The sequence below is a fragment of the Notolepis coatsorum genome, assembly GCF_963971535.1.
Source record: "Notolepis coatsorum genome assembly, chromosome: 19".
NCBI lineage: Eukaryota > Metazoa > Chordata > Actinopteri > Aulopiformes > Paralepididae > Notolepis > Notolepis coatsorum.
Window position 1 is genome coordinate 35,638,971 of NC_140183.1, and position 13,425 is coordinate 35,652,395.

Genomic DNA, 13,425 nt, shown 5'->3' on the forward strand with positions numbered 1-13,425 from the left:
ACAAGTACAATTAGTTACTGCAAACTACATCACCCCTGAGTGGATGAGTGGAACATGGAAAGCCAAACTTTCCCCCACTGTACCGAAAACCCGTACGTAATCGTGACTTACCGAGGTACATACCGAACCGTGGTTTTTGTGTACCGTTACACCCCTAATAGAAATAGAATAGAACATAATAATAATAATTATAATTATAATAGAATGGCAGTATATTCTATCGATAATAGCATACATGGATACATGTATTACTATACTATATAATGTTACATGTATTCATGAGTCCTTCTGCATGATTGCACCTGGGAAACTAAAGTTTTACAGATTTGTTGATGAAATCAATTAATCGATGAGTGGACAAAATCCTTTGACCAATAGTCGACTAAGAATTTCTTTAGTCGCACACAGCCCTAACCCCATATACAGTAACTGTGATACCTATTACCTGTCATAGATCACAGATTCACAACTTCATTGCTCAGATTGTTAACATGGCTAACTAATGGGAACATATGGCTGTGGAACACTTCGTATGTGTGATGGTGGTTCTCTACATTGACATACCCACTGGCTGATAAAGCTGCCCCTTCTAGCTATGTAGTTTGCAAATGCCTACACAGAGTACACATATACGTAACTACACTTTGAGTACACACATACGTGACTACACAGAGTACACACACACACGTAACTACTCTTTGAGTACCCACACATACATGTAACTATGCAGAAGGAACCGTAATTCAGCAACACAAGGTTTATGATCTGAATTCATAGGACTCACGCACCATGTATTCATGCTGTGAATATGAGAGGAAGTGAGAAAATGAAACACAGCAGTGAGACACGCGACCCTCTATCTGCCCTGCACTCCCACCCACTACAACTACCCTCTATCTGCCCTGGACTCCCACCTACTACAACTACCCTCTATCTGCCCTGCACTCCCACCCACTACAACTACCCTCTATCTGCCCTGCACTCCCACCCACTACAACTACCCTCTATCTGCCCTGCACTCCCACCTACTACAACTACCCTCTATCTGCCCTGCACTCCCACCCACTACAACTACCCTCTATCTGCCCTGCACTCCCACCTACTACAACTACCCTCTATCTGCCCTGCACTCCTCCCACCCACTACAACTACCCTCTATCTGCCCTGGACTCCCACCCTGTACAACTACCCTCTATCTGCCCTGGACTCCCACCCACTACAACTACCCTCTATCTGCCCTGGACTCCGACCCACTACAACTACCCTCTATCTGCCCTGGACTCCCACCCTGTACAACTACCCTCTATCTGCCCTGGACTCCCACCCTGTACAACTACCCTCTATATCTGCCCTCGACTCCCACCCTGTACAACTTACTCTATCTGCCCTGGACTCCCACCCTGTACAACTACCCTCTATCTGCCCTCGACTCCCACCCTGTACAACTACCCTCTATCTACCCTGGACTCCCACCCTGTACAACTACCCTCTATCTGCCCTCGACTCCCACCCTGTACAACTACCCTCTATCTACCCTGGACTCCCACCCTGTACAACTACCCTCTATCTGCCCTCGACTCCCACCCTGTACAACTACCCTCTATCTGCCCTGGACTCCCACCTTGTACAACTACCCTCTATCTGCCCTGGACTCCCACCCTGTACTACTACCCTCCCTGCCCTGCATTCCCACCCACTACAACTACCCTCTATCTGCCCTGGACTCCCACCCTGTACAACTACCCTCTATCTGCCCTGCACTCCCACCCACTACAACTACCCTCTATCTGCCCTGGACTCCCACCCTGTACAACTACTCTCTATCTGCCCTGGACTCCCACCCTGTACTACTACCCTCCCTGCCCTGCAATCCCACCTTGTACAACTACCCTCTATCTGCCCTGTACAACTACCCTCTATCTGCCCTGCACTCCCACCCTGTACTACTACCCTCCCTGCCCTGCAATCCCAGCCCATATCCATTCATCCCTACCTGGGCACACTTCCACGGTGGCTGTAGCGGTGCTGGTGCGTCCCTGAGCGTCAGTCACCCGTAGCTGGAACAGGTAGGTCCCTTCAACGAGGTTAGCCAGGTACAGGAAGGCCTGGGCCTCTGAGCCGTACAGCACATCCTGGAACACAACGCTTAGTGTCTTTGTTATGTTAGCGCTAAAGCTGCCCTTGACAAAAGGACTTTGTAGTCGGCTAGTAGTCGTAGGTAAAGCCTCATTTGGGTGTAAGAGCTCACAAAGTCAGAGCCCCGTCTTTACATCGCAGATTGGATTTGTAGCTTTAACACTTTCGGGGCCATTCACGTATATATATACGTTATTGGGTGCCAGCGCTTAACGGCCAAAAACGTATATATTAGGGATGTTCGATATTGGCTTTTTTACCGATAGCGATATACCGATATCAACCGATACCGATATATGCAGGGTTCCCCCCCCCCACCCCCCAAAAAACGGAATAATTTCAGGTAATTAACATTACTTATTATTACATGGCGTTTTAACATTCGCCAAAATGCTTGATTGTGATTGGTCAATAGCGCTCTGTTACCCCTAGCAGCGGTCAATTATTTCTCGATAACTGACCGCTGCTATGGGCAATGGCGCAATAATGACCGCTGTTAGGGGCAACAGAGCGCTATTGACCAATCACAATCAAGCATTTTGATCGCAGTCATGAAAGCTATAACCTCGTTCCCAGCTTTATCTCGCACAGCTGCACTGCATCAGGTTCAATCACGTCCACACCTGCCGGCGATGACAGAGGAGCCACAGAACAACTGCATTTGATCTCGTCTTGTCGATGGTGTAAAATTAATTAGGTATATTGTTAGTAAGTTAGCCATGTAATAAGCGGGATAATGTATAGCTATACTCAGTCATTGTCGCAAAATAATTGACCTTCACGGCTGCGCCTCGGTGTTCCAGAACTCTGTGTCGGTCAATTATTTTGCGACAATGACCTCGTAGCTAGCTATACATTATCCCTTACATATCTCTTGTTGTGGAATTAACACACATTATGCATACTTTTGACAATAAAAAAAAATCTGAATGTGTTCTTACTTGCTTGCCTGGGTAAATAAAGGTTAAATAAATGTGAAAAAAAAAAAAAAAAAAATTTAAAACCGATACCGATAATTTCCGATATCACATTTGAATGCCAATATCGGCCGATAATATTGGTAGGTCGATAATATCGGACATATACGTTTTTGGATAGTTTTCCCTTTTTTTCAATTTTAATATCCCAGGGCTCGAAATTAACATTTTTACTTGGTAGCACTGGTGCTCCCAACTTCAAAAAGTTGGGAGCACCAGCAAACATTTTGGAGCACCCACCAAAATGTAAGGAGCACCAACAATATACGTAATATATATTTTTTATTGATAAAAAAACGATAATATAACAGTACTGTAATGCAGTAAAACAGTGAAAGTAGCCTTAAACTAGTACCTAGTACCTACCTAGACCTAGTAGTGTAGACATTTTGAGGGTACGATAACCTTGGGTAAAAATACCACGGTTTCACGGTATTCTGTACATAAAAAAAAAATCCCCATTGAAGGGGCGGCTACGTGGCGTAGTGGGCAAGGCACTCGCCACGAAATGCTGGAGACGCTGGGCTCGTCAGTTCGAGACCAGCGCTCCACATTTGCTTTCAGTTTAGCTGGTCGTCCGTACTAATACACATTGGCCGTATTAGGGGGTGGGAAACTGATGGGTGGGGATCGGGCGTTGTGGACAGCGACTCCTACAGGTCGGTTGGTGCGCCTGCGCAGTAGAATCAGGAAGTGTCGGGGGCAGCGTGAGCCTCCCACGCGTTACTCCTCGCCACTGAGAGATCGAGCTGCGCAGGTGAAAAGATGCGACTGCTGTTACCTCAAGTACCGGAGGGGACTTGTGCTATGTATGACTTAGTCCACATTGCAGCCGGCTTGTGGGAGGCAAGAAACAGCATCCGTGACAGGGGAGGGTTGAATTGGATGATATGAAATTGGGATGGGAGAAAATATAGAAAAATGGGAGAAAAAGTGGATCAAAAAAAAATTCCCCATTGAACAAAACGTATTACAGTGCACAATAAGCTTTTCTGTAAGTGTTATTTATGAATGTGTGCAGACTGTCTGTATTACACACAGAGGGAACTGTTTGACCACTTTAAAACTAAGTTTAAAACCAAATTAACTTTCATGATTATGAATATGTAGGCTACATGTCAAAAGGGCATTTTGCTAATGTAATCTACTTGCAAAGATGTATGTTATATAGCCTAGTACTATTCTTACTGGATTAAACTTTGGATTCATCTTTTGTGGTGGCTCAACATTATTCACACACGGAACTATGTGTTATGTGATAAGGGTTCCGCACGGACCATATTGTTGTTACATTGCTGTCTGCAAACTAGCTCAGAGTCAACAGAGTGTTGACGTTGAGTTGATGTTGGCTGCTAGCTGGCTACCCGAATCGACAGCCAGGCAGCCAACCGTACAAAATACAGTCTCAGCCAATCACATCGATTTCTAGTTAGTTAGCACAGCCCGTATTAACTAGCTACAGTTGCTAGGTAGCTAACGTTAGCCACCCAAAGACCGGTAGCTAGCTAACGTTAGCCACAGCTGCAAAAACAAATTTCAATGATTTTATGATCTATCAGTAGCTAGCCAGCTAGATAACGTTAGACAACGCCTCGTGTATTAAACGAAAGTGAATAGTGTACTGGGCCATTGTTTAATCGTTGCTTCAGTGATGTTAAAAGAGGACCTGCACGCTTGCTATCTTCGGTGCAAATGAGACGGGTCTGTGAGGGGGAGGGGCAATGAGGGTGTGTGAGCGTGTATGTGTGTCAACTTAACCAATCTAAAATCAGCATTAAAGGTAAGAACGTCAAGCTCACGTTTGATTGGTTAGAATGGTCACTGTCAACTCACAAGGCACATACTGAGTGACAAACTAGCGAATGGACAGAGAAAGGGATGTTCGGGGGGGGTTGCACCAGAACAATTATTTGCACTCTCACGAATGCTCCCAATTATATTTTGAGGTCGCACAAGTACAATTTCGGTCGCATATGCAACCAATTCGGTCGCAATTTCGAGCCCTGTATCCTATTCAATGTCAGGGACCTGTATGTTGCCGTTAAAAGGCATACTGGGACTCCGAAGGTGCAGTACCGGCCAGACCCTGCTAGTAGGCAGTATCGAGAGTGCAGTAAACCCTGTTCCAGACCGAGTGCTACCTTTAAACCGCTCCGGGCGCTCTTTTCTAGTAATTGGAAACCTAGGGCTTCACTCGATCGCATTGAATTGTTTTCGGGACCCCCGATCCATATGTTGTGGTGGGTTATGTCGTGGACCAGATGAAACGCCAATGGTTTTAGTAGAATTCACGTTGCGCCCTATAGCCAGCCTCCCAGGAATTAGCCCGGATCATTCCGAAATTGTACTCATATTCACCACGGGATAACGGGTGAACGTATTGATGAAAAAAATGCATTTTTTGCATCTTGAACGGAAGATAGTTACTGTCAAATTACCATGTATTGTATCCATAGCTATAATATAATATATAGATTTAGCTCTACAAACAAAGTGACGCACAGTGAAACTAATGAAAACCTGGCCGTGCTATAGCTAGATGGGGATATCGAATGGCCCCGAATGTGTTAAGGAAGAGTGGAGCGTGTTCACAAATACTGACTGAACTGTCCTGGGGCACATAAAAAACATATGGGAATTCGTCAAATGGAAGGCATTCCCCTTTACTACTCTACACATCTCCTGTAAAATGGATTTTTACATATCATTTTCACTAGCAAGCCCCCTTGGTTTTGATGAGGAATGCTAACAATGCTAACTAACCCTTTTTAGGGAAACTCAATGACAATGTAGAAACTTTACTCGCTCAATGTGACGTGTTGTGTTTGTGACAACTTTCAAGTGAAGAGAAAACCAAACATCCAAAAGTCCTTGACTCCAGCAGCTGGACTTACCCCGGCAGCAGGGCTCTGGTTGTCCCGTAACCAGAGGTACTGCACCTCAGCTGGATCGCCGTCTGTCATAGAGCCCCTGAGCACCAGCGAGTTGTTGGGCAGAGTGAGGGTGTGGCTGCCACTTCCATGAGCCACAGGAGGCAGGTTTCTGGCTGAAGGATAGGAGGGACAATGTCGAGAAGATGCTACTCGATGGTATCTGATGGTATCTGATGGTATCTGATAGCATCTGATGTACTTAAAGAACCAGTAGGCCCTACAACTATGTTAATTCAATCAGAAAAAGCTCATTGTGGAATGTTAATGTTATGAGTATAATTGTTTCAGCTTCAGATGTATCATTTGATTTGTTATCATTTTTAGGTCACCCTCTCTGAGCACAGCCAACTCTGCATTGAGGGGGGTGTGACCTTCTGTTCATTGAAAGGATATCTGAAGTTAGTATCGTAATACATGAAGCTTTCAAATGAAACTAATTAATGGGACCAGTGTGATTGGTTGCTATGGGAGATTAACATTGGCTAACCTGTGCTCTCTCTCTCTCTACTTCCAGTGACTGACACTAAGCTAGGCTAACGGTGCACATCTTCCTACTCCTACTGCATGCACAGAGACGAAAAAGGTATGTATCTTCTTGTCTAACTCCAGGGTAGATGGCAAATAAGCTAATTTCCCAAAGTGTTGGAGTTTTCCTTTAAAACCGCTTATTAAGCGGGCAGAAAAATTGTAATTTTTTTACTTCAACTTGAGGACTGCATACTTTTTTTGCAAATCAAAACAACATACTTTATTCTTATAGCACATGCATGAGCCTGGTCTCTTTTGAAAGATGACATTCTGAAGTTTCTGATTCCAGAAAAATATTTCCCTTTTAGTGCTAACGTAATAGAGTAACATAGGTCTGAACTTGAGTTGTAGAAAAACGTGTTACTCAAACTTGTTACCAATCCAGACGGAGCCATAGCCTGAAGCCTTATGTAGTACATATCCAAATATCCATAAAGATCCATTCAGAAATGAGTGATTAGGAGTGATTTTGGTAAACTGTGTACAAAGAAAAACTCAGTTTTCTCATAGACTTCAATTCATCTATCTATCTATCTATCTATCTATCTATCTATCTATCTATCTATCTATCTATCTATCTATCTATCTATCTATCTATCTATCTATCTATCTATCTATCTATCTATCTATCTATCTATCTATCTATCTATCTATCTATCTATCTATCTATCTATCTATCTATCTATCTATCTATCTATCTATCTACCTACCTATCTATCTATCTATCCATCTACATTGTCAGGTGATAGATCAATTGTCAGTGCTGTGGATGTTTTTGAACCACTAAAACAAACTAGTTTCAGTTTGTGGACTAGCTAGCTGATATATTTACAACTACTGACAACTGCCTAACTGATGGGCCAATGAGGGTAACCCAACTAGATGATGCTACTGTATCTCTTCTGAGAATGCACTGAGGCTGGTGACATCATGGCAACGTGTGCTGGGATGCTAAGCTAGTAGCTGTAGCTTCTTTACCCTCTTGGACCCTGACAGTGAGCGAAGTGCTGTCCATCTCCCCCTCCTGGTCATGGACAGTCAACCTGAAGGTGTAACGACCAACCCGCAGGCCTGTCGCCATGGCTACCGCCTTATCCGCCCCTTCCATCTTTAATCCAGGGGGGCCACTGGGAATAAAGGAAGTCAACTTCACATGTATCGCAGCACGGCTCTATGTTATATAACATTCTCACCAGATGATGATGACAGGCTGCTTTTGTATATAAGAATTTGTTCTTAATTGCTTGGCTGGATAAATAAAGGTTAAATCAAATTTAAAAAAAATGATATCAACAGGGACACACAACACAACATATCATCACCCAGTTATATATCCGGATCACACCATCATCACCTTCATCACCCCCCACACTGACCACTTGCCTGGAGGAGACTAAGGCGTGGATGAACCACAGGTTTCTCCAGGTCAACAGCTCCAAAACACAAGCCATGCTGATCGGTACCCCACACCAGGTCCGGTCAACCACCATCACCACCATCTCCTTCTCCGGTCAGGACATTCCCCTTTCCACCCTTGTCACCAACTTGGGCGTGAAAATGGACCCCCACCTCACATATGATACACACATCAAACACCTCTGCAAGACCTCTTTCTTTCACCTCCGTAACATCACCAAACTCCGCCCCTCACTCACCCTGGCAGACTCGGAGAAACTCGTCCACGCTTTTGTTTCCTCCAGGCTGGACTATTGCAATGCACTCCTCATCGGGATTCCTAGCAAAAGCATTAAAAAACTGCAAACCATTCAGAATGTCGCTGCTAGGATCCTGATGAGGGTGCGCAAATATGATCACATCACCCCCACCCTCAGATCCCTTCACTGGCTCCCCGTGGAACACAGAATTGAGTTCAAGGTGTCCCTCCTCACTCACCAGTGTCTACACGGTGGTGCCCCTGCCTATCTCAAGGAACTCCTCACCCCCCAGTCCTCCTCACGTTCCCTCCGCTCCGGCACATTCTACCTCCTCAAAGCCCCCAGGACTAAGCTGCACTCCATGGGTGATCGCGCCTTCTGCTCCGCCGCACCCAGACTGTGGAATGCTCTCCCCATCCACCTGAGAGCACCACAATCCGTCGAGGTTTTTAAAAGGGGCCTAAAAACATTTCTTTTTAACAAGGCTTTTGCCTGAATTTTCTTTTACTTTTATTTTATTTACTTCTATTCATTTTACTATTATTTTTATTTTATTTTACTCTTAGGTTCTTCCATTTTACTGGTTGTTAGTCTTTTTAATTGTTTTTATTCATTTTAAATTGTTTTATTCATTTAACTTTTGTATTTGTCTCCTGTAAGCGCTCCGAGATTCTCGCGAATGTGGAGCGCGGTACAAATCTAATCCATTATTATTATTATTATTATTATTCTCACCAGGCCTTCTCACGTGCTGCACCCCGACTCTGGAATACCCTCCCTCAGACCATCAGAGACTCTCCCTCACTCTCCACCTTCAAATCCCGTCTCAAAACCCCCCTGTTCTCCCTAGCATTTAACCTTCCCTACCCATAACCACCCTCCTCCATCCTGTTGTTATTGTTTGTTATTGTGGCTCTATGTTCCTGTGTATTTCATATTGTTCCATGTTTCCCCTGTGGTTCTATATTTCTTTTGTTTCTTTGTTTTTATTTTCTTTCTGCCTACTGTCAGCGACTTCGGGTTACTGAGAAGCGCTCTATAAATTACATTAATTATTATCAACAGGGACACAGAACATAACATTCTCACCAGATGATATCAACAGGGACACACAACACAACATAACATTCTCACTAGGGATGCCCCGATCGATCGGCCAGCGATATTCAGTATAAATATGAGATTGGGGAATTCCGATAATGCTTTCTAGTCGCCGATTGTGAAAACCGATCGATGATACGAAAAACACGAGCCAATTCTCAGCGGAGTTAGTGTCATTGTCGCATGTTAACTATCCTAAAACATGTCGGCGGTGTGGAACTATTACAAAGTGTCTGAGACAGATGCAACAAATGCCATCTGCAATGTATGCCAGGATAAAATACCTCGTGGGGGAAGCAATGTAAAAAGTTTCAACACAACAAATTGAATAAGACACTTGAAGTCCCATCACCCAGAGGAGCATGGAGAGTTCGTTAAGCTTACCGCGGAGTAAAAAGAAAAAGGCAGATTAAAAACCAAAACGGCCGCTGACGCAAACCACTTTAGAGAGCACCTGTGCGTATAACCGCGATAGTCAGAAGGCTAAGAATCAGATCACAAGAAAAGTCATGAAATTCATAGGGCTGGACGAGACGGACTACTCTCTCACATTGAGTGAGCCCCGGTACACTCTCCCAGCTCGTTGAAGAGACGACAAGCATTCCGTGAAGACCCGCCCTACTCTGCCTCTGATTCGCAGACTGTGGGTGGGGGAATATGATTGGACCAAAGCAGAGTAGACAGACACACACACACAGATAGTGGAGTCGGACATGCAAAGACGCTGCTTGCATTAGAGATAGCGGAGAATTTTGACTCGTTGCGTTGTGGCGATGACTCGCAGATAATACAGATAATACAGAGACAGTTGTGGTTCGGTCCGAGTCCGGACTTTGATAATGCCTGTGTTAGACCTACAGTATATTACTGCCAGCTGCTATAACAAACCATGTGGTCATGGTGTTTGTGTTTAAGTATGGACCACGTGGTCATGGTGTTTGTGTTTAAGTATGGACTATGTGGTCATGATGACGTGCTGGCAATGATAACTGTCAATTGGTGTGCAGACTCCACCTACTCGGTGTGGACATGATGTGGACCGGACCCAGTGAAATAGTAGGAAGCTGAAGCCCTGGTGTTCCAGGCTACCTGGTTGTCTCCCAGTGGAAGCTGACTATCGTGTTGTCGTCTGTGCTTCTGCTGCCGTCCAGCGTCACACTGTTCAGCGGGAGGGTTAGCTTTCTGTCGGGGCCCACGACAGCCACAGGACCATGGTTTGACGCCTGCGCATCTGCTATAGGTATAGCTCTGTTCCCTACAAGGGAAAGGGAGCAAATAACAGGAGATGAGAGGAGAGGAGAGACGAGGAAAGGAGAGGAGAGGAGGCTATTGGATTTGGTTCCTTGTATACCGACAGATTCGTTAGGCAGGATTTACCTGAAAAAGCATTGTATTACTGTACCTATAACAGTAATGTCTTAATGTAGTTAAGTCTTTATGTATGTACCTGACTTCACAGTGGCAGTAGCAGAGGGGGGGACAGGGGGTGGGGAGGTCATGGTGAGGTCACCCTGCTGGAGGCTAGAGGAGGTGGCAGGGTCAGGGGTTGTGGTCCATGTCCTAGGCAAAGGAGTGTCACGGTGGTCTATGGGGGGGTCGCTGGCCTTTGGTGGAATGACCCTCACCGACGCTGTGGTGGAATCTGCCAGCCCATCCTCATCGGTTACTGTTAGTCTATTAGAATAGAACAAAATAGAGCTGAACAAAACAGAACATAATAGAATAGAGCAGAATAAAAGAGAATATAATAGAATTTAATAGAACAGAATAAAATCTAATATAACAGAAAAAACTGGATCAGAATATAATTGAATACAAATGTGCAAACTGACTACAGTAACACTGCTGTCTGTGTTCTGAAGCTGGGCACAAGTTGGAGATTGATTGCCAGCACACAAGGATAAACATCTACCATAGTTATTACAAGACACGCAGCCAGAAAACCTTTGATTCTGCCAACAAGACGGGTCAATCTGGGAACACACCTTTGAATCCTGCTGCTTGGTTAGAGGCTAGTGATTATTAATACGGTGAAGTGTTTTTTATTACACAGTAACAGGGTCTGTCCTCAACCCTGAACCCTGAATCAACCTCATCGACCATGACCGTGTTCAAGTTATGTAATGTTTCTCTCCCGTGGTCAGGTTTAATAACTGACACCTTTGTGAACTTTTACTTTCAGTAAAACGGCTTTGTCAGTCAATGACAAAGCAGGCAGGAGAATAAGACTCATTCTAAGAATTCCTATGCTGTTCCAATTAACCTTGTTTCTTAATGGAAAGGCTTGTTTATTGTGTGGAAACAAGGAGAAGTGCATTGGCTTCCATGTTGAAAGACAGCTCTTTTAGCATCCAAATGATAAACAATTAACTGTTCCCACATGGAAGCCTTATTTCCTAGATGCATTTCAGTGACCAGACGACTCATTCACTCCCATACATTTTAAAAACACAAAAACTATGGCAGTTACAGTAAAAACAATCAAGTCAGGTAATCATGAGTCTGTCATTACATTTGCATAGTCTGCCTGTTGTTTTGATGTAGTATTTCTAGAGCAACGTTTACCATTGAAGTGACTCCAGCATCTTCCCACCCCAGCAACCAGTATGGTGGCCGTGTGAATAAGGCTATTGGTCTACACCAGTGGTTCTCAACCTTTTTGGTCTGCGACCCCTAAAAACAGAGGGATGCCTGTTCGCGACCCCCTGACATAGTCCAGTAGAGAGAATGGTGGACTTGATTTTATTACAAATGGTTGAAGGAGGGCTATAGACTTCAAATATGAATTATTTCACACAACAATGTATTTCAACCTATAGGTTGAAAACTGCTGGTCTACAGTCCATTCAGTGAACTTGAACAACTCTTTCCCAAATCCAGAGAACAGAAACAATAACAGCAACAATATCACATTAACATGAAGATACAGCTGGAATCACAAACTCATTTTTAAATAATCTTTAGTTTTACATTTTCAAATGTTTTTTCTTTATGCCAATCAACATGACCAGTTACCGGTAGATGCTAAATACGGAACAAAGAGTTGATGGGATGGCGAAGGCAGAAGATGATGCCTGTAATGTACCTAAATGTGTACTCCCCTGCAGCGAGGTCGGACATGTTAAGAATCCACCTGTCTGTGGAGCCTCTCAGGTCTACTGGGGGGCCGCTCACTTGATCCCAGAGACGGCTGACAATCACACCGTCATCCTGGCTCTCTGTCGGGGCAAACCGAACAATACACTGTTTTAGAAATTACAGAATTCTGAACTTCAGAACTTCAGAACTCTCAATTACAGTTTTTTTTAGCAATACCCACTGAATCACATGACTGAGTTGCTCCATAACTGCGTTGAGCTGCGGCGCACAAAAAAAATGGGGGTGCATGTAGAAATACATACGGCTGGCATTGATGATCACATCACCGGTTGGGAGTGACCAGACCTGTGCTGCTGGGAACACTACAGCTTTGGGTGGCTGGCTCAGCCTTGGAGCTAGGAAAGAACAGAATAGAATAAAAAAATATTTTTGTCGTAAGTCAAATATCAGGGTCAGAGGTCAAGTAAAGGAGCCGACATTGTGAAAAAACAAATCATTTGATCTGACCCTGATATGGCTACTTTCCTCGTGCCAGAGACGAAGAAGCAAGATATCTCACTTAGCCTCTACATCCTGATAATAATAATAATAATAAACTGTATTTGTATAGCACCTTTCATACAGAAACTGCAGCTCAAAGTGCTTCACAACAGAAAAAAGACGTATGCAGACATATAAGCCTGACAGTCTTTCTTGTTTGATACCCACACAGTTTAATACCTGACAGTTTTGAACCTGTAATAAAAAGTAATAGACAGAGTAAAATAGTACAGTGCAATAAAATAGGAGAATAGAATAGATAGTAAAATTATGCAACAGTGCAGTGCAATAAAAAGTAAAGTAAAATGATGCAAAGTGCAGTGCAATAAAATAGAATGGACAGAGTAAAATAGTGCTACAGTACAATCAACAGTGGAGTGTATTAAAAAGCTATGGTGAAGAGGTAAGTTTTTAGCGTATTCTTTTAAATATTAAGAGATCTAGCTTCCCTAATGT

At 44.0% G+C, this 13,425-nt stretch overlaps 1 protein-coding gene across 1 annotated transcript in view; it reads right to left on the minus strand.

Moving 5' to 3' along the window:
• Positions 1-13,425, minus strand: part of kiaa0319 (KIAA0319) — a gene marked incomplete at both ends in the record, with an annotated part of 64,634 nt that overhangs the window by 26,606 nt on the left and 24,603 nt on the right. The window contains 6 exons of the mRNA XM_084336610.1: positions 1,994-2,132; positions 6,008-6,159; positions 7,553-7,701; positions 10,420-10,585; positions 10,778-11,004; positions 12,416-12,548. Of these exons, the coding sequence (XP_084192736.1) occupies positions 1,994-2,132; positions 6,008-6,159; positions 7,553-7,701; positions 10,420-10,585; positions 10,778-11,004; positions 12,416-12,548 (966 nt within the window). The remainder of the gene's footprint in view (positions 1-1,993; positions 2,133-6,007; positions 6,160-7,552; positions 7,702-10,419; positions 10,586-10,777; positions 11,005-12,415; positions 12,549-13,425) is intronic.